General features: G+C 42.5%; 2 protein-coding genes across 2 annotated transcripts; both read right to left on the bottom strand.

Annotated features, from left to right (window-relative positions):
- Positions 1-3,387: 3,387 nt before the first annotated feature.
- On the bottom strand, positions 3,388-6,861 carry LOC140223918 (small ribosomal subunit protein uS9m-like). Its single transcript, XM_072296427.1, has 3 exons — positions 6,787-6,861; positions 5,281-5,446; positions 3,388-3,479 (listed from the first exon to the last, which is right to left on the bottom strand). The coding sequence occupies exons 1-3, from the start codon at positions 6,859-6,861 to the stop codon at positions 3,388-3,390; spliced, it is 333 nt and encodes a 110-aa protein (XP_072152528.1).
- LOC109035950 (ankyrin repeat domain 61 water witch) lies at positions 5,306-20,729 on the bottom strand. The gene is made up of 2 exons (XM_019049811.2): positions 16,006-20,729; positions 5,306-5,446 (listed from the first exon to the last, which is right to left on the bottom strand). Exon 1 carries the CDS (start codon positions 18,839-18,841, stop codon positions 16,067-16,069), a length of 2,775 nt encoding a protein of 924 aa, XP_018905356.2. The 5' UTR covers positions 18,842-20,729; the 3' UTR covers positions 5,306-5,446; positions 16,006-16,066.
- Positions 20,730-27,460: the final 6,731 nt, after the last annotated feature.

The following is a 27,460-nucleotide window of genomic DNA, read 5'->3' as shown; positions in this document are numbered from 1 at the left end:
AATTCGTGAAATGTCGATCTGACATAGTTAAAAACACGCTTTAAGTACTTAATGAGTTCAATGAGATATGTCGAAAGGTTAAAAAATTGATAAATTTTTAACTTTTTTGACGCTGACAATAATAATTGAAGCATTTTTCGGTAAAAAGGCGCATGTGACTTCCATGCTGTTGAGATTGTGCAATGTAGTTCTCTAGTAGTACATTGTCGATCGATTCACGGGGTTTGTCGATCGATTCACGGGGTTTGTCGATCGATTCAGGGCTTTTGTCGATCGACTCACGGATTTGTCGACGGATTCACGGGTTTATTGTCGATCCATTCACGGGTTTGTCGATCCATTCACGGTTGTCGATCGATTCACGTTTTGATTTTTCGATCCATTCATGTCGATCGAATCGATACGGGTGTTTTTAAATTAACTGTCGATCAAATCGGTGTCGATCGATTCATGTCGATCGATTCACGTTTTCATTTTTCGATCGATTCATGTCGATCGAATCGACACCGGTTTTTTAATAATTTGTCGATCGATTCACGTTTTCATTTTTCGATCGATTCATGTCGATCGAATCGACACCGGTTTTTTAACAATTTGTCGATCGATTTATGTCGATCGATTCACGTTTTCATTTTTCGATCGATTCATGTCGATCGAATCCATACCCTCCAATTGAATGCCCAACAAAGTTTCCTTTTTGGTTCCTAGAATCGAGGTTTCTCTGAACAAGTGCACTTTTCTGCCCGCCCATATAAACGCCTTGTAAGGCTCATCCGACTTTTTTGCACCGAAAAGAAGGAAAATTTTTTTCTTTCCGTGGGGTTACTCGCACTCAATTTTTGCAGCTGAAGCTCAAAATGACCTTTCCAAAACTTTCGAAAAATCAAGTTTTCCTGAAGAGTGGGTTTTTTGAGTTGAAATTCGCATTTTTCAAAAATTTGGTAGATTTTGGTAGAAAACGAAGGTCGTCATTGGCTGAAACGCCAAAAAATAAGTGAAATATACGCCACTTATGACCTGAGAATTATTTTTTAAAACGTACGGCTCAGTTTTTGTCATAAATGAGAAAAATGTGTCTTTTTTACTGTGTTTGTAAGTGTTCAACAGTCAAAACCAGCATCAACGCCTCCAGACTGGACCTCCAATTTGAGCGTCTGGAGCGGGCAAGCACAGCAGTTAGAAGCACTAACTGTAAGCCGAACTTGAGGCGGCGCGGCGCGGCGTGTTACCAAATTGTAAATAGCCGCGATGGTAAACCGTTCATCAGTCGTGCAGCATAAGTTGCATCCAAAGAAACTGAAGGCGATTTTTACTGATATGAAAATAATTCAAGGTCAAAACCCGTTAACCATTAACCTGCGCATGACCTCACTTGTTATTCGTTTTTGTTTTTTAGTTTGGACATGCCTAGAAAATCGGGGTTCTCTCCAAAAACTGGGCTTTCTCGGGAGAAATTATAAATTCCGGAATTTTTGTATTATTGAGAAGTTTGAAGGTCATTTTCGGATTAAGTGGCCTAAGTTACAGGCACTAAACAGAGTATTTCTGGTTATCCTTACCCACAGTATCTTTGTGCCATATATCAAGTAGACTCATGGCAGAATTTACCATACCTCTGGTAGGAAGAGCCATACTTTTTTTCAGGGCGGTGATACTTTTTGGGCAATCCAAAGAGTGGCCTCTGCTATTTTTGATAGCGACATTTTTCGGGTTAGATAATTTGATCCGCCCACGGTATACCACTATAAGAAACTCGTCCAATAATTTTGCAGGAAACAATTTTTTCTCAAGGAACTGATGGGCCCACTATTGCAGTTATGTTTGAATGGGGCCAAAACATGCTGTCAGTATTTTCCCTACCACTTATTATTTCTCTTCCAAGAGTCGCGTTTTCCGACCATAAAAAAGGCGTTTTCTTAAGGGATACAAAATTACCTTCTTGACAAAATTTGATTTTCGGTAAAAGTTGAAAAAAATTGGATCATTTCTAGCTTTAGCAGCGAGGGTGGGAGTTGAGCTCCATCCCATCAACCCCATTTGGCAAAAACTTTAATGTTTTGCGGGCAGCGCGTCGATGTTCATCATCAATTCATGTCCAGGGCCAAATTTTATCGGTCCTCCCACACAGAGGGGCAACATCCATCGATGAGTCCGCACCGTACCACCGGCCAATCAGAAGCGCTAAGCCGGATTTAAGTGCGGTCGAGACTCGTCCTAATGCCGGAATCACACGCTGAATTTGGCGGTTGAATATGAAAGTCAACAATCATCGCTTGACGGCTAAAATTTCGCGAACTCGAGTTATTTTCATCTAGATTTGTATTAAATATACTCGAATAGTTCAGACGAACCCGACATTATCCGATGGTCGCTGAGAATCGTTGCTGAATTTTGCGCGACACGCGCAAAATTCAGGCATCAGGCTGATGACTTCCACATTCAAGCCACATTCAGCGTGTGATTCCGGCATTAGTATACGTATCATGACCGACAAAATTCGGCACTTGATGTTGAGAAAATGACATGAAGCGCTACAAAACATTATTTTGCAAACGATTCCAAAGAGTCGAAAATGCGCAAAATCAACTGAAAGCAACCATAGTAATAATTTCCAGTTTTTTTTCGTACAGTTCTCTGACTCCACTGATTTCTCTGGGAAGGAGGGGTATCGATACGGGCCACCTTTGGACATTCCAGTCTCTATTCGGGTCTAGCACTGATCTAAAATGCGAAAAATATGGACCTTCACCTTCAATGAGCAAAACATCGTAGCGTTGCCCAAGTAGCATTTATCAACGGAAAAATCGCTACGTATTGCGATTTTATTGGCGATAAAATCGCCAGGATCATCAACATCTGAGCGATTATCCTCGATTTTATCGAGATAAAATTGCACTTTAATCGCCCGACAATTTATCGCGATAAATGGCGATTTAATCTCGATTTTATCGACGAAAATTGATCGCACGCTTTTATCGAACCAATAATTTCGATGTGTAGCGATTTAATCGCCGTATACCGCAATTTTTAATGTGATCCTATCTCGACAAATTGCCACCGTTATGTTATAATCGCGGTAAACAACTAATAAAATCGCTATTCATCGCGATCACTGCTACTTGGGTGAGGAAATTAAGCTAGAATGGACCCATAAGGGGTCTTTATCGATACCCTTCCTATTCAGTTTTCCAGACCTGTAGACGTCTTATGGGAAAAATACCTAGCATAATAACCAGTGAGTGAAACGCCAAAATTCTGTGAAAATGAGAAACAAATTTATTACAAAAAAACAACATGTAAATTTACAAATGATATCAATAAAACTTATGAAACGTTCCTTGAAAACGAACTGATGCAAAAACTATAAGGTTGGCGACAGAATAGTTTCTAACGCTTCTTCCACGTGAACTTTCTTCGGGCTCCTTCCTGTCCCGGCTTCTTTCTTTCCGCATTCCTGGGATCCTTGGTAAGCAGTCCAGCTGCAACAAAAAAAAAAAAAAAAAAAAAAAAAAAAAAAAAAAAAAAAAAAAAAAAGTGAAAATGTGAGTAATTCAAACACCTGAAGACTGATTCTACGTATCTGCGCAAAGTGCGGAGTTGCTCCAGAATTAAGGAAAAACAATTCCGTGAAATTTGCCAGATTCGTCAGAAATATTTTGGTCAAATTCCCTAACATTTGAGGATATGCGTGAAAATGCATAACGAGGCCATGAGGAACAACACCGCCTAACTGACAATTTTCGCGAAAATGAGTTCCAGGGTGTCTACGAAAACAGGCTGGTCAAAAATCAGTACTTTTTCAGTACATTCCCAGGAAATTCAGTACCTCCTCGACAGAAAAATTCAGGGCTTTGACAGTACCTCCAATGGACGAAATTCGGCAACTTTAAAAAATTCGAATTTCCCGCTCAAATTGCGACAAAAATGACAAAAAAATGAAAAAATTCCGGACCTTCTTGCGGAATTCCGCACTTTTTCAGTACTTCCGGACCGCCCTTAAAAAATCAGTACTATTTCCGTATCCGGAAGTTCTGGACTTATAGACACCCTGGAGTTAGCATCTTTGCCGCACTCTTTCAGTATTAGAAAAAAAAATTCCGTGAAATTGGCCCGATTCGTCCTTAATATTTTTGTCAAATTCCCTAACATTCGAAGATATGCGTAAAAATATATAACGAGGGCTGAGGAACAAAACCGCGTAACTGACAATTTTCGTAAAAACGAGTTAACATCTTTGCCGCACTCTTCAGTATGTAATACGCAAGCTAATGTATTTAGTTTTTTCCAATTCCACATGAGAGCGTTATATAGACGCTGTGGTGTATACAAAAACTGCAAATCTAACCACAAAATTGCAAAAATGGCGAGGTTTTTTCGTTCCTCTGCAAAATCGTCAGTTTGCAAATAAGCGGTATCATCCCTTAGTCATCGATAATTTTAAAGAATTTTTACGCAATTTACATTCGAAACATCACACCGATAGGATAGAAAGCAAAAATTGGTGATTCGACAATTTTTCTCACTTTCAGCATATTCCCAAATATTTTAGGGTTTTCAGGACTTTGTAGAATAAACCACTAGACAAGGTACGAATTTAAGCAATCTGATTCATGTTTCTTGGCCAGAATTTCACATAGAACACGATTCACGCAACGAATATTCCTAAAACCAACTCCCAACTCCTAACGAAGATATTGAAGTTTTTATTTCACATTGGTTACGAGGACTTTGAACTGCGCGCTCACAAGAAACTCAAAGCTCTACGTGAGTCAAATCGCGCACTACAACGGTTTCAGCAAGCTTCTCAATCGAGGAATGTTCATTTCCCACCATAAGTTGTTCAAACTATAAGCAATTTGCTAAAGCTGAGCCAAGGCGTCAAGATTTAGGTTGCCAGATTTTTATATCGCAGAGACTGTCATGATAACATTTAGCGCGCGATGTGAATCACGTAGAGGATTGAGTTTTCATGAGCGGGTGGTTTGAATTCACGCATCGAGAATCATTAAATATCTTCGTAAGGAGTTGATTTCGGTAATTTTCGTTGTGCGAATCGTTTTCACGTAAAATTTTGGTTAAGAAGCATGTATCATAATGCTGAAATTCGTACCTTGTCTAGTGGTCCATTCCTTGATATCCCCGGTATTTTCTGACTATGGGGACTCTGCAGATGAGTCAAGTCTATCAGCAATGGACTCTCTCGCACAAAAGAGATACTTCCCCGTGCTCATAGCGCCCAGGCTACGTCACACGGTGGACATTTTTAAAGAGGCAACTCACCGATTCTCATATTTTGTTTAGTTTCCTCATCGACGAAATGGAAGAGACCCCGGGCGATTCCGTAGCGCACAGCTATGGCTTGCTTCGACTGGCCTACGCTTCCCCACACCTCGGCTTCGATGTCTACTTTATTCAGCATTCCCGACATCAGCAATGGGAACAAGACCTGCGAACACACAATAAACCGATAAAAACGGAGAACAGCAACGGAGGAATTAGTACACGGTGAGAAACAGTGGCGTAACGGACTTCCGCTGGGCCCCCCCGCAAAAATGTTTCTAGCTCCCCCCCATATGTTGATAAAATTCCAAAATTATCCCCTCTCCCTATCTCGCCCCTTCCCATTTTTTGGCCCGATACATCTCAAATCACGGACTTGGAATGCCTCACCCCTCACCGGCCCGGATTCCGTACCTGATTAAATGAGGCCTCTGAAGGATCAAGGATCTAAAGGGTGGCGGGGGCCCAGCCCAGGCCCAAGGATCTACAGGGGGGCCCAGGCCCAAGGCCAAGGAGATTCTTGGACCTCCCAAAGCCCGAAATATGAAAAGTGACAAAAAAAGAGACAATTTTTAGTAATCAATGAGTGGACATTGGAAGGCAGGGGCCCTCCAGCAAACAAAAAGTTCGGAACAGTCCGAAAAAAGTATGAAAAACCCCGAGCTAACAATACAAATCAGAGGAAGAAGCCCCATCTCGGTAAGTGAAGGCCCAAAGTTTGAAACCAAAGCTAAGCATCAAAGAGAGAGAGAGAAAAAAAAGGCCTTGAAGGCCCTCCTTCTTTATGCCGAAAGACACTTTCGCTTCATCGTCGTCGGCAGAATCCCTCCTATTCCTCTCTTTCCTGCGCATGTCAATCGCAAGATTGATGTGGTCAATCAATGGTTGTCGAGCTTTTGCTCCAGAGAATCATTGCGTGATCGTGTTCTTGTGGTTGACAGCTTCTCTCCCTTCATGCGTCAAGACTCTTGGGAGCCTGACCGCCGATTTTACGAAAAGTTTTATTTTCCTAAAAGAGGTCATCAGAATCGCCGAGTAGACTTGCTTCACTTGAATCGAGAGGGTCTGCGCATCCTTCATCGTCTCCTCCTGGAAGCGGCTGAGCGTTTCACAACCTAAAGTCTTCCCTTTTTTTTTGTCCTCAACTCTCCAAACTGTGCTCGAAGTATCCAACCGGTTCTCTAAAGGACCACTGAACAGTATTGACCGGAATGTGTGTACTTTATTCTATCCACATTTCATTGCAATACTATCATTGGCTCCTCTAAATTTACAGCACTAAGGTTTTACAAACACAGCTACTTTAAATACACCATAATTAATCAATGTTTTGAATTCATGTGAGTGTCAACACAAAGTTTACTAAAGATGAGAATAATTTCAATTTCTTCATTGCAAGTGCTGTTCAGTTTCATGTTTTGAATTCATGTTGAGTGTCAACACAAAGTTTACTAAAGATGAGTATAATTTTAATTTCTTCATAGCAAGTGCTGTTCAGTTTCATACAGTGGTCATTGTTTGTTCATGGTTCGCATTTTCTTCCTTGGATTTACGAATTGATGCCTTGATCACAGGCTTCATCTCTAACGGATGTATGGCTTACTATTTGTTCAAAGGTATTGGAATTAAGTAATCATATAAGTAAAGATTACCACTTATATTTAGTTGTCAAGCATTGTGTGGGATTAAAATTTAAGAAGTGCCTACTTTTGGTAGCTAGTTCCTTCTTAAATTTTAACCAGGGGGCCAATTATTTAAAGTTTAAAGCAGCCCGATAAGACATCCAATTGCAATATATTACATGGTTAAGATAGGGCTATGTCTTATAGTTTCAGGCTCATGCCACAATCACACGCTGAATGTGGCTTGAATGTAGAAGTCATCGACCCGATGCCTGAATTTTGCGCGTGACGCGCAAAATTCAGCAACGATTCTCAGCAACCACCAATTTTGAATTTGTTTGAACTATTCAAGTAGATTTGATACACATCGGGATGAAAATAACTCGAATCTGCTAAATTTCAGCCGATTACTGATGACTTCTACATTCAGCTGCTAAATTCAGCGTGTGATTGCAGCATGACTTAGCTTCAATAATTAGGCCGCAGGTGGCCTCATTTTTAGCACTGAAATAACCTATCCCAGCAGCAAACATAATTTGGATGATGGAATAACTGTTTAAATATGGACTGCGTATAGAAGTAAAGAATCAAGTCTATTGAATTGCTTTCAAAAAGATGCAACTTTTCCTTTTTGTGAAAAATGCCCCAGAATTTGAATAATTTTTGTTTTTCCACCCAAGCATTCTGGTTTTAAATGAACTGAACGGGAATGCATGCATTCAGTTTCCCTTAAGGTCAGGTTGCATAATTTTAATGGCAATGGAACTTGATTCATTTCTAAATATCACTGTTCAAATGAGCTTTAGGATTTCCAAAACAGGATTTTATAGGTATCTATTTACTTACGAGGACCCTGCATTAACAATGCCAAGTAAGATTTTCTTGGGAGCGCAGAGCCTGCAAAGCAGCAATGGAACTTGATTCATTTCTAAATATCACTGTTCAAATGAGCTTAAGGATTCCCAAAATAGGATTTTATACCTATTTATCTCAGAGGACCCTGCGTCAACAACGCTAAGTAAGAACTGCTTGGGAGCGCAGAGCTTGCAAACGTTTCTGATTTCATACCCTATCATTTCTCCATGGTCAGCCGATGATGTCGCAAAGGAAGATTAAATCCATTCTGCCAATACCTACCATTCCTCAGACACAAGCAGATATTAATTTGGCTATTAAGTACAGTCAATCACTATTTCTACATATTTTGTGTCCAATACTCTGAACTTTTTCAGGTCGCTTATGCTACGTTCGAGGAGAGGTACTGTGTGAACTCGGAGGAAGGGAATCGCAAGGTTGTTGTGATTGAGTTAATAATTTATATCAACAACTGTAAAGTATGGTATTTGGTACATATATAGACCCTGCGTCAACAATTCTAAGTAAAAAATTGCTTGGAAGCGCAGAGGTGGCAAACATTTCTGATTTCATACCTCATCATTTCTCCTCGGTCAACCAATGGTGTCGCTGAGGAAGATTTAATCCATTCTGCCAATACCATTCCTCAGACACAAGCAGATATTGAGTTAGCCATTAACTACAGTCAACAACTATTTCTACATGCTTTGTGTCCAAGGAAACTGTAACGGTCAGAGGTTGAATAGTTTGCATCGTTACCTGGGCTCGGCTTTGAACTTCACCGCAATGTCAGAAAGTAGAAGACAGAAAGCAATGTTCTTCTCTTCATGTTCAAAAAGTATCGGGGAAATAAATAGATCTAAGTGGTTATGTCCATTAGCAGGATAGATCAGTAGGTATCGTCAGCGCTGACACCCAACATTACAGCACATGCATTTCAAATGAAGAAGGCACTCCTCTTGGAGCTTTATTATTCTAGGTTTTGGTGTAGAGAATAGGTCGAAGAAGAATTCGATTTACTCGAGATTCATGATACTCATTGAGCGAGGGCATAGAACAAATTCTAGCCCAGCCTCGGATTCTCATTCTATGACGAGTGAGGTAGAGACACAAGGTAGATTTACACAGGTATGGACAGAACTAAACAACTGGCCTCTGATTGGCTCTCCAGCGGCCCCTTAACGTCAGCCATTTTGTATGTTTTGATTATTTTGATTTATTATGTTCGGTTTATCGTTTGTCAAAATTTTGTGGAATTTTTTGCACAATTTTGGTTATACGATATTAATTTTAGCGTTTAAACGCACAAACGTTTGAATGTTAATTTGATTGTAATTTAATTAAAAAACGGGCCCCTTAACCTACGTCACGAGGTCATGTGACACGTACTGAGGCTCATGGGAAATTTTCAACTTTTCCATACCTGTGTAAATCTACCTTGGTAGAGACATGTGATGGTGAAGGAAGAAAGGTAGTCGCAACTGGAGTTGAGCCGCCATTTTAAAGGCTGTGACGCGCAGAGGGTACATGGTGTGCCATGCAATCAGGATGAACCCAAAACGTACACGATGCCGTGTGACGTCAAGAAGGTACGAAATGCGACTACCATTCTTTATCCGCTTTGGAATAAATCTGCATCTTGTTGTTGAATCGGGTTTGAACCAATCAAAGAGCGGTATGGACATGGCATTACTCTCCCACATTCCGACTCTCAATCTCCATTCCTGTCGGTGATAACGTGGATCTTTGTTTACAACATCTAAGTCAAGGTGTTTCTATTTTATTTCATTTACTTTTTGTGTCATTAGTTCTTAATTTTGACATTTGATTTCATCATTCGCTGGGTAACAATGCATTATAGTAGTATTAAAACAATAATAAACGATTTGCATCGTAATATCGTGAATATAATCGGGTGTAGTGTTTTACTTTCTGTTCCTCAACCCTTTACTGGTCTCATGTTTTCATCATTTCATCCGTTCGCTCACAGTTTAAGCTGAGTAGGATAGTTGTGCAAGGATTCTTTTTGGTATGTAGCAGTTGCTAACTTTTTTATCTCCAATTTTAATACATTTAATCCATTTGTTAGAATGTTACGCCCAGACTGCGGAGCTTCCCACCGATGAGTGATCTCGATACCCCCTTGAGATGGTCTGCACTCCTCGTATTTTGAGTTTAGTCCTATTTTTCAGGAACTCAAATCAATGATTCAATTGCGTTTGATGCCAAATTTCACAGAATTAACGGCATTTTTCAAAATTTTAGTCCATATATTCTGTGTGATTTCGCAGTGCCCTCACTAAATGACGCGTAACCCTTCAATTTTTAGTTTAGTCCAAAGACCTCGTAGGAACTTAAATTAATGAACCAGGTGGTGCTCTTATGCCAACTTTCGAAGAATTGAAGGCATTTTTTTTTATTTTTTTTTATTTTTTTAAAATTTACAGTCCTTGAAAATGAGCTGTTTCGCGGAGCAAAGTGCCTACTTTTGGGCCTCGTAATCTCTTGAATTTTGAGTTTAGTCCAAAGATCTTTTTGGAACTTAAATTAATGACCCAGGTGATGTGCTTGATGCCCATTGTTAAAGAATTAAAGACATTTTTCAAAATTTACAGTCTTTCAAAATGAGCTTTCCGTGTGATTTTGCTAAAAATGGACAATTGAGCGTAGCCCCCCCAAATTTTAGCGTACCTCAAAATCGTTGAACGTGCATAAGAAGACCATAGATATGGTGTCCTGTGCCAATTTTGAATGAAATCGAACAGATAGATTCTGAGATATCGCTGTAGACAGATTTGGGGGACGTCGGACGGACGGACACACATTTTTCCAAGTATGGTTATTTTTACTCCTGGGACCTTAAAACGTCTAGAAATGATGAAATTTCAACTTTTTTTTTTTTTTTTTTTTGGAGGATGACAATACTTCCTCTCTACCCTATGGGAGCGAGAAAGTAAAAATTCCGGCGGCCGAGGGCCCCACTGCATAGCAGGATCTGCGGGGGCGCCCGTTACGCCACTGGTGAGAAAACGCCATCCACATTTTGTGCCAGATGGGAGAGTTGGTAATTTTGCGATCTTGCGATAAAACAAATTCAAAATAGTAATGAGGAGGTCCAACGATAAAAAATCCTAAATATCACGAAGAGTGACGCTTTCGGGGAAAAGTCTCCAGTAATGAGGGGAAGAGGGGGGGGGGGTGGCAAATCATTTTTCCTAAAACATTGTTTCCTACTGCAAGTTTTCCTAATACTTTTTCCTACTCGTGTTTTTGTCCCATTGCAGTTGGTCCTCCGAGTGCGGTATCCTACCGGCTTTTTTCCTCGGGGCATTTATTGTAAATTCAATTTACAAAAACAACATACGTACCTCACAACTTAAAGTTGTGACCACATGCCCACAAGTAGTGATGATTCATCCTTTTCCTTGCTTTGAAGATAAACAAGGCTCAGATTGTGCCGTCTTCTGTTCACTTGCTTATATTCGGCTCGCTGAGGAAATTTTAAACTTTCTGAAACATTTCCCTCTGCTCTCCACATGTTTACGTTGCAATTACTCGTATTATTGGATTATTGGGACAAATACCGTTAGGAAAAAAGCCAGTGGGACATCTTTCTCGTAGGACTTACTGTGATGGGACGAAAAACGAGTAGGAAAAAAGTACTGGGAAAACCTGATGTGGGAAAAAAAAATTTAAGAAAAATTACCTAGCACCAGAGGGGGGCTGTCCAGTCCAGGCTTCTCGGCTTAATATGGCTGTTGCAGTGGCGGCTTATTAAGAGTATAGCGCCTTAAAAAACCACCATACAGTCGAGCTGGCCAAAATTAGTTAGAAGTGCAAATTGACTACAATATACTTCTCATTCTGAAGTACGCAGGATATTAAAAAGAGACGGCTATCAAAAAAATTAACCTTGACTGAAGTCAATTTGGAAATCTTCGACGCATGTTCACGGCGTTCTACATGTGTGTTATTGTGTAAAGAAAAAAATACAAAACATTGAAAACATGCACTTTTTGACAACTTCAAATTTTGTATTATATTTTGGGTCAAAAAAGGGCTGTTGATAACACTTCTGATCCTTTGAATAGAAAAAAGAACTTGCATCGATGATAAAATATTGATAAGAATACAAATATCACACATTGAAGGGAAACAATACAAGGAAAGAGACCAAAGTCTGCATTAATGCAGTAACTCTGCAGTTCGATGAAAATAAAAGTGTCGCCTTCCTGACATAAAGATATTGCTTCACTTGGCGATGAACCCTCGGGACTGATTATTGAAATTGATGGACAAAACGATAGACACAGAAGACAAACTGAAAATAAAGCAATCCTATTGGTGGAAGTGGGTGGTTGCAAAAGACAAAGAAGGTAGGTAATAGACTAACTAACGGCAACCCGAGAGTGACTCTATGGTTAGTCCATCATTTTTTCTCTTAGTCTATGACAACTACCCGTTCCAAACAACAGGCTCCCTTCCTTTCTTGTTTGTCTATCGCTTTTTCTATCAATTTCATTAATCAGTCAGCTGTAGTCCATATTATTAAATGCTTTTCCTGGTTCATCTCTAGGGCACAGTTACGCTCTTTTGTCAGCCAAGCGACGAAATGCTCTATTTTCCGAACAATAGAGGAACTCGGGGCATGCGTCTGCGCAGGACCAACCGGAGGTTGTGCGCCCACGCGCAATTAAAAATTAGAATCGAGAATTTCGAAAAACGAACGACCTCGTTCCGTGGACAGCGCCAATGCCCGGAAAGTAACAAGTTGTGCAATGCAGGTATTTCATTTTTTTCATCGACGGATTTTTGCGTAGCCTTCGCCGTCAAAAGAGTCTATTGCCAAGGCCACGATACATTCTACCACATTGCGCCTACGGGCGCAATCAGTACTACGTCACCGAAAAGCTACATGCATTTTTTTCATTTTTCGGTTTTTGGCAACGTCAAAATAAGCAGCTTAAGACCGAATGCATTCTTGTACCTATAAAGCAGCTCTTTTTCATCAGGGTCAATTTGGTTTGCTTACGTTGTGATTAAGGGATGCTTAATCAGATCATCGCACTCTTAAAGAGGAGCAATTTTAAGGAATCTTGAGTATAATTCAACAGAATAACTTTGGGAATCGGTCCTTGCAAGGGATAGCGAGTATTTGCTATTGACTTACACACTTCATTTTTATGTAAGAATGTGCCCGTGCAAATCCCTGTCAAAATTTTGTTGATTTTCGAGAATGATCTACGGTAAAATCAGTAGAATTTTTAATTACAAATGCCCAAAAGTTTTCTAATATAAAGCGAGTGAAAATTGTACACCGTCGAAATGTAGTTACGGTCCTTTGTCTGGGGAACGACGAATTAGGCCGCGAAAAATTCAGCCTACATCACGAATATTTCGCTGTTATCGGCCGATGTCTGCCTTCACTTTTTAAATTCCAGGGTTCCGAAAGTTGAATTTTTAGACGAATATCTTCCATGACTGTTTTGATTGGAAAGAAGAGGGTGAGCGAAAAAAATAAATACGTACGAGAAAATAAAAGAAAAAACAAATTTGAAAAATGAGTCCGAAGATATTGAGTGATTTTAATTTTGTTCAGTCCAAAGTATAAAAAATTGCGGATTCTGAGTGGCAAAATTGAAGGAAAGATTCTTGCGGTCCGTTTCCTCCTCTACACTGAAAAAAAATTCTCGGCGTTTTTACCGAGGTCCGTTGGTACCTTTACCATCTCACTTTTTTACCAATTATTGGTAATTTCACCAAGACAGACTGGTAAGCTTACCTAAAAATCGGTATTTTTATTGTTTTTTTTTCGGGTAAGAATACCACTTTTATTGGTAATCAATTCCCGGTAACTTTGCCATTTTATCTCGGTAATTTTACCACAGTCGATAAAAAATATTGGCGTTTTTACCAAGGTCCAGTAAAATTACCGAAAAATTTCAATAATTTTACCGAGATTTCTCGGTAAAATTACCAATTCCATAAATGGTAATTTTACCAAGAAAAAACTGGGATCAAATAGAACCCTGAATTCTTGGTAATTTTACCCTTTTCTTAGTAAATACACCGAGATTCTTTTTCAGTGCAAAACAATGTCGACGCGAGGGAATTGCGCAGGACTTCGAAGTTCGCTAACTAGCTCTTGGAAAATACCCATCATCAACAAAATGATACCTAATGAATCTGAGGTACATACATGCCTACGCAAACACACTCTCGACTGTCGGTCTCTGACCTTCGATGCTCTCATTTCGGCAAATGAACCGTGAGCGGTGCTCTTCCATTCCTGTAAAGCTGTTTCAGAAAACTAAGAAATTAACGGCCATCCATCACACGAAGCTGCTGAATGGGAGATCCGACGCAGCTAGACCCCCTTCTCTAGATAGCTACTAGGGAGGTGTCCAAAAGTTATGTGACGTGATTTTTCCAATTTTTTGAACCCCCCCCCCCCCCCCCCCCCTGCAATCTTACCGTTGCGCTGGTCCGAACATCCCCAAAATGATTAAACCTCGCACTGAAAAAAAAAATTCTTGAGATATTATTTTGACTTAACGCGTCGTTCCTCGTCGACAAAATTTGTTTTTTTTATTATTTTTTTTAAGATAAATTCGTGCGGATTAAAAACAATTTTCATAACCACTATATCTCGCTGACTTTTGCTTCTAATTTACACGTATCTCGTAGAAATTTGCTTCTATTTTACACTGTATCTTGTAGACATTTGCCTCTAATTTGCACTGTATCTCGCAGACATTTGCTTCTAATTTAAATTTCTAAAGCTCAATTCTTAGAAGAGGATTCGTTCTATAATGAGTTCCTTTGGTCGAACCGTATTTGCTGCACGAACATCGAAACGCACGACATGAAAACTTTAAACACGATTTTCTCAAAATTTGAAAACGTGGCATCCGCTGTTGCATTTACGGTTTCTCATGCTTTAACTATCAAAAATGCAATTCTGGGCCTAGCGTAACTAATCCATTGTCGACGGAAAATTTACAAAAAAACCCTGGATTGATTGCGGGCGAGGAAGTGTGCGTGATTTTTAATCAATTTAGGTCTGCCGGAAACGGCGAAGCTATCTTGGCGATTCCGTTTCCGTCGTGGACTCGGACATCAAAGCACGCGATTATCGCTCTTCGAAACTTTCAGTCGCGTAACCCGCTTTAATTGACGCGCTGGATAAACACGCAAAAATCCTCGCGTCCTCAGTCCCAGCAGATATGATCGTAAAAACACCAAGACCAACTCAAAATACACGACGAGGCGATTGGAACAGATTCGAATACACGACTCATATGTTTTTGATGAGATCATGTCTTACGCCTGGGATCGTCATCTTAAGATGGATTGGCTGCAAACACTCGCTGGAGCAAAAATAATAGTTGCTCCGTATGAGATGTCACTGGCTAAAGTGCGAAACCATGCATTTCCGTTTCCGACGTTGCAGACTTCTTGTAATATTTTAAATTTTCTGAAAAACATACTAGCCGATGCAATTTCTTGAAAACTTCCTTGATTTTTCTTCCCTGTTAGCAGAATATTCTGTTTAAAACTCAAGCTATAGAGTTACGGCTTAATTGTTTCTTCTCGAGAAAAAAGATATTATCGGAAATTTTGAAACACCGCAATAGAGATGCGAGATTTCGCATTGTAGCCAGCAATATGTCTCGAGAATCATGATAACTACGTCGGGAAGACTAAAAATTACTACTAGGTCGGGAAAGTCTAAAAATTACTCCTAATTTCAAGATTGGCGCGACACATTTAGTGAGCTGTTCACTCCAAAATAAAGTATGCAACGGACATAACTGAACGAGTTATTTCAAGAAGGGCGTAACCGCTGATAGTCAATATTCAAGAAAACATGGTGAAGCTTGATTTCTCCCCCAATTTTTTGTTTTCCGGTTCGAAAAAATGAATCGATACTCAATACCATCCAAAAAAGCAAGACACGCGGTCACACGAAGGGAGAAGGCGGTATATTCTTGAGGACCGTAATCAGAGACGGAGCTCTTGGGTAGCATATTACCAACCACCATTCGCAATTATAATTATACAACTCGAGAAACATTAGATTTTTAAAATTTTCGATAGAAATGTCAACCAGATAAATTGATTCTGGTTGTTTTGTCCTTCATATCTATTTTTTATTTCTTCGTTTCATTTTAAGATAACATACATCTGTCTCGGTTCTCGATCTTTCATTCCCGTCACCTCGAAACAACGTCAAAAGAACACTTACATCAACTCATAACGTAGGAACAGCTGAAGACCATCCCAAACGGCGGGACGAGAAGACACTGTCAGGAAGTGATGGAGCCATTGTCCTTAGACAGGCTACTGCAGCTCTGGTTGACTAACTTGGAGATGAGTGCGTTCTGGATATGCACCATCTCTTTAAGCTGCCGTACCTCCTCGAAGAGGTTCTTTTCGTCGCGACAACAAGGGTCAGACGTGTTGCGGAGCGTCGCCGACCAGGAACAAGATGAGTTCGACCAAGTCTTCTTCTGCTTAGCCAGGTTGAACGCCGCCATGAGCACCTCCTTCGGGAGCCGCTTTTCGCGCGGGTTCAGCGGTTTCACATGCAGAACTACCCTGTAGGCCTGTGGCGACACGAGCGCCAACTGTCGCAAGAGCCGAACCACGTTCCTCGGCACGTAGCCTCTGCAGATGGCCAGCTCGAGGAAATAGATGAGTTCCGTTTGGCGTACGAGCTTGGAGAGGCCGGCGGTCTTGTGGAGCCCTTGGATGTCGTGGACGGCGATACCGACGAGCAAGTTCATGAGCACGACCGTCACGAAGAGGAGGAAGAGGACGAAGGTGATATGCGCCGAGAAATCGAGGAGCAAGGAGGCTTCCGGCCCGGCGCCAGGCCCGGACCCGAGCATGTCGAAGTCCACCTCGCCGGTCATCATGACGAGGACCTTGATGAAGCCGATGATGGGGTTGCGGAAGACGTCGGACGAGGGAAACACGACGCAGAAGCTGACCGTGAACCCGATGAGGAGGCACGAGTAGGCGAAGAGGAGCTTGAAGAACTCCGCCTGGACCTTGGTGAACATGGCGACGTAGGTCCCGAAGATGGGGAGCTGCCCGACCATGATCATGAAGTCGGTCCATGCCAGGAGCACGGCCAGCGCCCCGATGTGCTTCTGCCAGTCGAACGTCTGCCCCTGCCAGACGTAGGACACGAGGAAGACGCTGACGATGACGAACCATTCGAAGACGTTCATGAGCTGCAGGAAGTAGTGCTTCATGGAGCGATGGCCCGGGATGCCCATCACCTTCCTGGCGCTCTCGAAGATGGTGATGAGGACGAGGAGGTGCCAGATGGACTCGATGAACGCCGGCCGGGCCATGAGAAACCCGCCTATCGCCGAGTTGTTGAGACACATGGTCCGGGCGTTTTGCGTCACGTTCTTGGCCGCGTTGTAGCACTCGTGGGCTAGCGCCGCGATGACGTACACCGTGAGGAGGATGACGAAGACGAAACAGAAGAAGAGCCGGAGGAAGTAGAACTTGCGGATTTTCTGCCACTTGAGGTGGAGAAAAGCTTCGCATAGTGGATGTTCAATCAGGTGCTTCTGGCCTTCGGCCTCCAACGTCTTCAGGAAGCCCACCTCCCCGGCCGAGGAATTCTGCAGGAGGTAGCGGAAGTCCAGCTTCAGCTCCACCTCCTTCGACGACGTCTCGTGGTCGTTCATGGATATGGAGAGGTCCAGCTTCTGGCAGATGGTGTTGATGGAGCCGGGGGTCTTCCTACCGATGATGCTCAGCGCGGAGAGTCCACCGGACGTGCGGGCTGTTACATCGGCGCCGCTCATGATGAGGCAATCCACGCACTGCGACAGCTCGTTCAACGCCGCGATGTGGAGCGGTGTGTACCCGTACTTGTCGCTCAGGTTCACGTCGGCGCCGCGCTTGAGCAGGACCTCCAGGGCGTTGAACGCCAGCAGGGTCTTGGCGAGGGTGGCGTGGAGCGGCGTGCGGCTATCCATATCCTGCCCGTTGATCGGACACCCCGCGGCAAGCAGGACCTCCATGCACTCGGTGCTTTGAGCCTTGGCCGCCAGATGGAGCGCTGTCTGCTCCTTGTAGTTAACCGCGTGAACGTCAGCTCCAGCGTTGATGAGGTACTGCACGCACTCGAAGTACCCGTTCTCGGAGGCCAGGTGGAGTGGCGTCGATCTGCGGCCTCTCGTCTGGATGTTCAGGTCCACCTTGGGGCAATGCGCTAGGATGGTCTGAAGACACTTGGCCATACCTCTATCCGAAGCAACGTGGAGCGCTGTTAGCCCGTTCTCGTCGACAGCGTTTATGTCCGCGCTCTCTGTGAGCAGGTGCTTCAGACAGTCGAGCGCATTGGCCTGGACTCCGCAATGGAGCACCGTGCTGCCTATCTTGGCTCCGTGCCGGAGCAGGAGCTTGACGCAATCGAGGGAATTTCCCAAAACTGCGCAGTGGAGTGGAGATAGGTTGTCCACGACAAGGTTCACTTCCAGGCCGTTCACCAAGAGCCACTTACACGACTTGACGCAACCGCTGAAGGCGGCTAGATGGAGGGCGGTGAACCCCTCGTTGGGGAGGGTGGCCACGAGGCTGGCGCCGATCTCGTAGAGCGGTTCCAGGAGGTCGTCCCGCTTGACGAAGGCCGACCAGAGGAACACGATGTTCTTCTCTTTGGAGCTGAAGGCGCGGTACTTGGTGCCGACTTGGTCGCTCGTCGTTTTCCCGTTCTCGATGTCGATCAGGGAGTTGGCGTTGCTGCCGAGCATCTTCATGTTCTCGATGAGGCTCATCCGGATCGAGTCCTTGCAGACTTTGACGCTGAGCTCGTCGGCGAAGCTCTCGTCGAAGCTGTCCATGTAGACGTCCTCGAGGGTGACGGAGGTGGTGCCGTTGTGGTTGTTCATGCTCGGAGGGCCCGAGGATTTGCCCCGGAAGCTCCGCCAGCGGCCCAGCAGCGAGGGGGTGGCCGTTTTGAACTTCGGGGATTTTTCCACCGGGGAGAAGGTGACGGCGGCCACGTTTGCGCTCGAGGTCCGCCGCAAGGACATGTTCTCGCCGCTTTTAAACATTACGCTTCGCTGTCCGTAGAAATGGCAACATTTTCACTATAAATTTGGAATGTATACGTTAAACGAGAAAAGGCACTTTGCGAGCGGGGATTATTTCACATTTTGTATATTGATTTTTTGAAAAATTGACTTTTCACAGACGCGCACAGCCGAAAGACTGCTGGAGGAGTTGGCCATTGATAGTTAAACACGCCCGAAATGAACAGAAAATATTATTTTTGGACAGTTAATTCTTGAGCTGTATTCAACTCCAGAACAATGATAGTGGGCAAAAAATGAGGCTAAAAGAAAAAAATAATTGTGACGGGGAACACTTTTTAAAACGAGATTCGCGAAAAATTTTGACTGAGAAACACCAACGCGTAAAATCACAGAAATCCAAATTCAGTCATTCGATGGGAGGAAAAAACACTTAAAGATACAGGATTATCGCCGTGAAAAATTGACAATTTTCAAGCACGTGACGGGAGCTTTTGTTAAAATCGAAACAAGTAGCCGTTCAACCGTTGTACGTCGACACGATATTTAATTAAGGTGGATTTTTCGATTATTTTTGGATTTCGGGATCTCGCGGTTTTTGTGCTGGAACTCCGCTGTATCGAAACGAGCCCGCAAGAGCAATAAGAAAAATCCAAAGCAGCAGGAATTATTTCAACAGTTCATTCAATGAAACCAATCCGTCGTTTTATTTAACTCCAGCACAGCCAGCTCATTAACTGTTTAAATTCTCGCGCTCCGAGCGTGGAAACACCTGTGTTTTTAAATGTTAAACAACATTGCACCCTCACCTCACCGCGGCTGCTCCGATTTCATCTGCACATATTTCACATTGTCAAACTCAGCATTAATTGATGCTGGAGATTTTATCATAATTTACCGGGTTTAAAGTTTTATCGCTGGTTTCACTGACTCCGATTGGATATCGGAAAAAATTAAAGCATCAGTGCTTGAATTGAATTATTTTTATAAGTTATTCAGATCTCAAGCTTATTTTCTAACTAGTGAATTCCACATTCATAAACGAAAATTATTTCGGCCAACAGTCAATATAATTTTTCAAAACATTTTGACAAATTTCGAGGCACGAAAATTTTTGACGAAAAACACTGAATAAACAAATAAACGAACGCTCAAGGGAACAGAGCTCTATATGTATGCAAAAATGACTAGAAATGAAATTAATTAAAAAATCCTAAAAATGGCACTTGAGTAAAAATTTCGCTCAACTTAGCGCGACGCATGTGACGATTCGTCACATTTAAAAACGACGAGAAACATAAAACAGGAAAAAAAACACTTAGGCGGCGAAAGATCAAGCCGACGGGAAAATTTTGGAATTCCAACGAAGAAATGAAGGTCAACTTTAATTATCTTGTAAAGTTCACTGCCAGTCCTTTTAGAACACCAAATTGTGTACTGACATCCAACTGCCGTCAAAAATTCGCGATTAAAATCGGTCGAACTTGATCCAAAAAAGCCGAAATATCCCGGCAAGTTATTTTTGCCTCGCTAAGAGCATAACATTGGCAGTCAGGTTGGTTATCACAGACGAACGTTCACGATCTGAACTGAGAGAAAAAAAGAATCACAATTGCATCGGTGCTCTGGGAACATTCGCACATTGCCTGCGACGACGGACGACGTTTCGATAAGACGGTCGGGTCGGGAACGGCGGAAAAAACACTTCACTCACCGCACCGCAACGCAACGGGCGCGGGCCGGGCCAGCGTAAACACTGAAATCCGTGTTCGAATCCCGGTCCGCGAGACGGGAGATGAGTCACCGGAAAACGGAAAAGAAAGTTCGAGGAGACGGCACCGGGCAACGCGTTTCACTCGACTGCGGCTGTGGCTGGCCGCTGACTGACTGCCCGCTGATTCCTGATTCCGAGCCCACAATCAGGAGCCAGCGTCGCGACGCCGCACGGTGGATCGAGTCAATAGGAGAGGTCGGACAAAGTTTGGAAACTTTAGACGCTTATAACTCCGTTTATACAAGACTTTGAGGTTCTAAGATGGTTCCATTGATTTTCTCTAGAGATCATGTTGAAAAAGCATCTCTTAAACTTGAAAATGTGACGAAATAAACATAAAAATGAGCAGTTTTCGTCAAAAAATATCGAGTCCAATCTCTCAGTATTTCGTTCCACTGTGCGTCGTCTCGCGGTACTCTCGATGCTCTGATCGGCGGCGATGCCGTTCGGTCCAGATTACCTCATAATCCACAGAAGAAATCAGTATAAACGCAAAAATGAGGTTTTTAGAAAATGAATCTCGCAGTGTCCAAGCGAAAATTTTTTTTCAGGGAATGGAATGGAATACTCGTTTTTCGGTAAAGTTCTCAATGTTCATCGAAAACACTCTTAGAAAAGTTCGGATGATTGTAAATCAAAGAAAATCGTCGGTTATGAAAGAAACCAAATTAGCACAAATGGGGTTTGAAAGTTTTCCACGTCTCTATACTGCCTTCAGTTTTTCAGGAAGGCCAGAGAGCGTTATGCGTGCGGCGATAGTTACCTATTCAAGGATATGTATCCTCCGTTATGGACGATTATTCTTGTGAGTAAAGTACAACCATCCAACTTGATAATTTTGATGTTAGAGAGAATTTGTAGCATAGAATTTTTCGCTCGGACTCATTGGTGGAAATGGGGGGGGGGGGGCCTGCCCCCCCCCCCCCCCCCCCCCCAGAAATCTACTCAGCCTTATCCAAGAAATGTGAGGAATCATAGTAGGTTCCAGACATATCTTTCATCTTCGAACTATACTTGGTTCACTTTGCGGTGGGAACAGCTCAATATTGCTCCTGAGACGACTAAATTTTTCAAAATTTTCCAGGGGACCTAGATTTCCCCTAGACCTCATTTTGATATTAGGAACCCCCCCCCCCCCCCCCTCCCCATCCTCCTTTGAAACTGATGGAGTCCCACAGACCCTCTTTAGCGGAGTGTCTTTTTGTGCCCTTCTAGACCCCCCTTGATGAGGTGTCCTTTTGCCTCCCCCCTCTCCCCTCGACGAAAAGTTTCTAGTTCCACCCACACCTCGCTACTGGCGGATAGCGTTCTCTCCCCCAGGGCGGCAGCGCTGTAGGTGAACGATCAGGATTCAATAGACGTGCGCGGATGCCAGGTGTGACGATACTCGTAAAATCAGAAGCTGGGCTCCATGGAAAATGCATGGATTTCGCTGTGCGACTCGACAACCGACGACGAAGCGAACGCTCTTGCGCGGCAAAAACGGTTGAATAATCGCGATGAGTCGCGCTTCTCGCGGTCGACGACGCGACGCGACGCGACGCGACGCCGACGCCGGGCGACGGGCAACGTGTCGTGGTAAAACCCAAGGTCACGGTCCACCGATCCTCCAATTGCGCTTCCCACTAATTTCGTCACCTACGTGCCCCCATTTCCAACTTTTACTGGAGTATCCTTAGAGGGAGAGAGAGTATGGACACCGGGGCCCTTGGATACCCCTGGTATCGCTAAACAGAAGGGAGAAAAAAAAAAAAAAAAAAAAAAAGGGGGAGACCAGGGTCCGAATGGGTCAGTTGCGCCAGTCATAAAGTCGTGTTTTGATGCTTGATTCTTGTAGATTGGCTAAAAATAATAAGATCTGTCCAAATAGCAACTTTCTGCGTTCGATAATAACCGAGATATCGCGCTTTGAAAAACTCGGTTTATGACGTCATCCACCGCGGTTGTTCATAACATGTCATAGTTTCTTCCACCTGGTCTCATTCGTGTTTGACGTCGAGTAATCAGTTCGATAACAAACCTTAAGGTGGCCACGAAGTGGTAGGAAGCGAGACTCCTAGTATCTGCAATAGATTTTTAAGCTTCAAAAAGTCAGTTTGAACTTTCTTTCCGCCATACGGATCCATGTAATTTCGAAACTTTAATAACACGTATTCCTCGAAACAGCAAAAACTGCACAAACGCGCCTTGTCCTAAAGGCCACTCATTTAAAGGTGGGCTCATCGACAAATGCTGATTTCTGATGCAAAATTGCCGACAGAAGACCCCCAGGAAATTTGCAAGAACTATGCAAAACTTTTTAACCGCACCCATAAACGGACGAGGAAAGGCTTCTGGCTTGTTTCGAAATAGTTTCTATCACGGCGTATTAGCGGTGGAAAACCCCATTTTCTTGGAAATCAAAAATTATTTTTATGAGCTTTCAAGGAAAGTTAATAAAAAAATCGGCGAAAGGCTCGGAATTTCTTGCGCCCTTGGTAGAGACTTAATTGGGAGATGATAAATTTTTGTCATCGCACAAAATTTGTTTTACAACTGTGTGGCCACATGTCACTGTGTAACTCGAGTAAGATTAATTTCTGAAGATTAATCGAGTAATTCGAGTCACATGAAAATAAGACCACATTTTCAGTTATTCGGAATGCGATAACCGTCATTGTCTTGGAATTTCGAATCCATCGACCCCTTTTAATGATTAGTCTGAGCTAAAAAATTGCCGTCTCGCGATCGCATCTTTCATCATAAATAGACAAATCGGCCGATTTCAACGTTACTTGCGTAACGCAACTGAGAATCCCCCTCTTCCCTACATCCCACCCGTAATGCACACTAAGAGCCCACTCCCCCTAGAGTGTTTCATATTCGGGTTGCATTTTGCAATTAGAAACTACAATTTCTCACTCAGTTTAGAAACAACGTATGTACCATTAGTTCCCCTATGCACATAAATGTTTCCACTGATGAGCCAGAAATTGCAAAAGTATACTTTAAGGACAGCACCTCATGGAATTTTCAACAACATCGTAGTGCCAAAGGCATTCATTCATTTCCATTTAAACCACGCATATTTCAGTTGCCTCTTCAGAGTTAATAAGTTTAAAATCGCATTAGAAAGACCCTAATGTTGAAATCCCGTATTTTGTGTTTTAATTGATCAAACTGGTGAAAACTCATCACTAAATAGACGCTATGGACACCTTCAAACGTTCTTCTGGCCTCCGTTCTTGGTTTTAATTTAAATTTATTGCCAGCAATTAGTGAAATGTAATGTTTGATCGTGAATTCCAGTGGCAAAGCGTGAATGATCGATTATCGATATTTTGCCATTAGAGGCTATGGTAAAGAATCGATTGTTGCGGAGTTCGATGCGAATACCCTCTTTATCGATCCTTTCCCATAGGTTCAAACGGCAGATCAATCGATGTATCGTAAAACACGGCACATCACTTATTCATGGCTCTCGCGCTTGACTATCCACGTAAGGAAGAGAGTGGTGTGTACTGTGTACGTTACGGTATTGCCATATTTTCGTTTGAGCCAGATTCAACGACAATCAAACATTTTTTCGTAATTCGTCGAATGTTCACTAAACCACGGCGAATCACAAAAGTATTCATAACTAACCAGGTGGTAAAAAAGTGCTGTCTTCACACTATTTTTGGAGGGGAGCAGGGCCAAAATTTAAAAAAAATTCAATCACAATTAGAGAACTAATCTCCAATATGAGTAATACAAGACTAACGGCTCAAATTGTGTACTTAAGTTGAAATTTTCCCCCCAATTTTTTGGCCGTATTTTCCCCGCAAATTAGTGTGGACCCAGCACTACTTTACCACCTTGTCACATGCAGTTCGGGCACATTTTTAAGGCATTTTTCTTGTTTTAACAGAGTAAGTTAAATCTTATTCTTCGGACGAATTTTGCAAATGTTCGATATCTGAACCTGGACTTAAAGTTGTTCATATGATAAGCTTCACGATCTTGCCAACCTTGCGATTGAAAAGTCCTTCTTAAAATTCGCTCGGATTAGCATTCATTACATGAGCTCATGATACGTTTTATTCGAACGGAGAAAGACACAAAGCGCCAGAGCACTTGTCACAGACAAAATTTGAGCTCCGGGACATCTCATGGATGTCGAAAAATTCGAAATTGAGGACTTCTGCAAGTTTTCCAAAATTTTTTAAACCAATTGCCTTACTTTTTTGGCTTTTCCCCGACTCCAAAAATTTCGAAATTCCTGACTTTCCCTGGAATTTACTCAAATCCTCCACGTAGATTTTTCCTTTTAATTATGCTGACTTTCAGCTAAATGGAGCTCGTAAAATTTCAGGGATCATTCCAGGAATTTTCTTGAGTTTCCCTAACTTTTCCAGGTTGATGTAATTCCTTGACTTTGCAGTTTTTCCAAACCGTTGGAGACCCTGTTTATGAACAACCCCTCACCGAAAGAAAAACTAACCGAAAAGAGTTAACCGAAAGTTTGTGTTACTCAGTGTTCTATTTGTCAGATTGACACGACGTTTTGGTTACTTTAACAGAATATCGACGGTGAAACTACCAAACCACGTATCTCGTTTGCGGTGTTTAAAAATCTACGCTCACATTTTATATTTTTGAAGTAAACCAAATCAATATCATTCCTTGAAATTTTCACGGAATTTTCTTCGCACAAAGAGGAAAAATCACAGAAATTTTCAAGACAGGACGTTAAGTAGTTTTTCATTTAAAAAATAAAGTATGACAGGAAGTCTGCGACGTCGCAAACCGAGATACGTGGTTTGGTAGTTTCACCGTCGATATGAAAAGACTCACGTTCAAAACCGATCTGATACAGGGTTGCAATTTTTCATAAAAAGTAAAATCTTGAAATTTCATGTGAAATTTTTCATGAAATTGCAGAGGAATATGAAAGGTATTTTTCGAAATTAAACACAAAATTAAATGAAAGGCAAGTTGTTTCTGCCTTGGGGCTTGTTCAGTGCGTGTTGCATATCCAACCCGTCGAAAATCGTATTTTTCACAACTTTGTGAAAGTTCTAATATATCTTGCGGAAATTTGCAACCTTTCATTTTTTCATTTCACTTGCGCAATTCTGATCTGATACGGCCTGATGTGAATACTTTCCTAGAAGGAAGGGGCGGGAGACCAAAAAACAAGAGAAATCTGGCAAAACGGTGCTTGGCCGTTATAAAAACAGTCGTAGCTCAGAGAGGGCCGGGTTTCGATGTATGAGCGGGAATTTGGCAAGGCACCGGAGGAATTTGATTCAATGAGACGCGATGCGCCATGCGTCGTGTTACGCCGAGCCCAATTGGACAGTTATAGGAGTCAAAGTTCCGATAAATTAAAGAAGTGAATCACCCGCATCTCGATCCCCGATGCGTCGCACAGGGTCCATACACATCTAATACCTGGCTTCAGCGGTGAATATCCACGGTCCAAGTACCGATCAGGTGCTGGCGTCAATTGAATCGGGACGTGCGAAACCCGCTAATGTCCATTTTTCCAGTCTTAGATTCTTCTGAGTTGATAGTACTTTTCGGGGTTGGTTGTGACCACGAAAGTGGCGTTAAAACTCGTCTTCGGGTTTCCTTAATCCCAAAACGAGTCCTTTCATCACTTGTATGGTTGTATCAACTCTTTAAAAGTATTATCAACTCAAAAAAACTTCAGACTGGAAAAATGGACATTAGCGGTTTTCGCACGCCCCGATTCAGTTGAACAGGTTATTTCAAGTGTCGCGTAACCAGGATAGCATGAGATGTAAGAAAGATACGAAACATTGGATTTCTGTGGAGTACTTTTGGTAATTTCACGGGACCTGAGAAACCTGTGAAGGGATGGATACCGATAAGGGCCGTTTTTGGAGCCACCTCAGCTGAATTTCCTTAACTTTACAAATTTTTACTCGGTGAGGGTCTATATTTCACGAAATGTATCATGATTTGGACCGCATTTTGCAATTAGGAACTATAAATTCTGGCCCGGTTTAAAAACAACGTATGTGCCATTAGTTTCCCAGATGAGCCAGAATGTATAGTTCCAAATTGCAAAATGCAGTCCATTTGGTCATTTCTGGTCTATGTTTAGGTCTAATTCCTGGCCGAAACATGGGTCTGCGAAGGCCAAATACTGGCCGAAAATGGGGATTTTTTTGGCATTCCACAGCAAACCCACAAAACCTGCCTTTTTCGCCAAAACCGGACTTAAGACCCATGACCAGTATCAGACACCAAAAACAGATCGAAAATGGACAAATCATGATATAATCGTTGTGAAGTTTTTGTAAAAATGTCATGTTCTTGACATTTCTGAGGAAAAATGAATTTTTCAACTGAGAAGGCTAGGAACTTTCTACACCCCTGCAAATAATCAACGCCTCACGCCTACCTACGCGAGAGAAAAAAAAATGATCAAAGAGGTCAGCAGAAGGAAAACCAGTGATAAGGAAAACCCCAACGATCGAGATGTGCCGCATGCAGTAGCTGGACGGCCTAGACCTAGAAGGGACGATTGATACTGACCGTTGGCGAGCATGACTCAACTGAGTTACTCTTTGATCGAATGCGAATACCGTGCTTCATGCATGATGAGCCGCGGTACAATTAGAATGTAGATACTTACTACGAGGAACGCGATGAGCATGACACGTATGACTCATGAGTCACCGTGACGCGAAGCTCCCAGGAAATGCCTCTTGGAGCAGGAGGGCATCAACCCATGCTCGGTCTTTCGTCGCTCCTCTAGCGTAAGGGCGTATCTCAATTTCCACACGCGCTCCAGAAAGCATGGATTTATAAGTAAACCAGGGCTCACGTGGAAATTGAGATATGCCCTTACGTCAAAGAGGCGACGGTATGAC

The sequence above is a fragment of the Bemisia tabaci genome, chromosome 2 (genome assembly GCF_918797505.1).
Source record: "Bemisia tabaci chromosome 2, PGI_BMITA_v3".
Classification (NCBI taxonomy): domain Eukaryota; kingdom Metazoa; phylum Arthropoda; class Insecta; order Hemiptera; family Aleyrodidae; genus Bemisia; species Bemisia tabaci.
Note: the sequence above shows the minus strand (reverse complement) of the source record. Positions and strands in the feature narration are given on the sequence as shown.

Excerpts from the sequence above, each read along its gene's own strand:
- LOC109035950 (XM_019049811.2), bottom strand. The coding sequence starts at position 18,841 with ATGTTTAAAAGCGGCGAGAACATGTCCTTGCGGCGGACCTCGAGCGCA.
- LOC140223918 (XM_072296427.1), bottom strand. The coding sequence starts at position 6,861 with ATGAAGCCTGTGATCAAGGCATCAATTCGTAAATCCAAGGAAGAAAAT. Across the intron at positions 5,447-6,786 it reads ATGAACAAACAATGACCACT|GTCTTGTTCCCATTGCTGAT; the intron begins GTATGAAACTGA and ends GTGTGTTCGCAG. Across the intron at positions 3,480-5,280 it reads TAAACAAAATATGAGAATCG|CTGGACTGCTTACCAAGGAT; the intron begins GTGAGTTGCCTC and ends TTTTTGTTGCAG.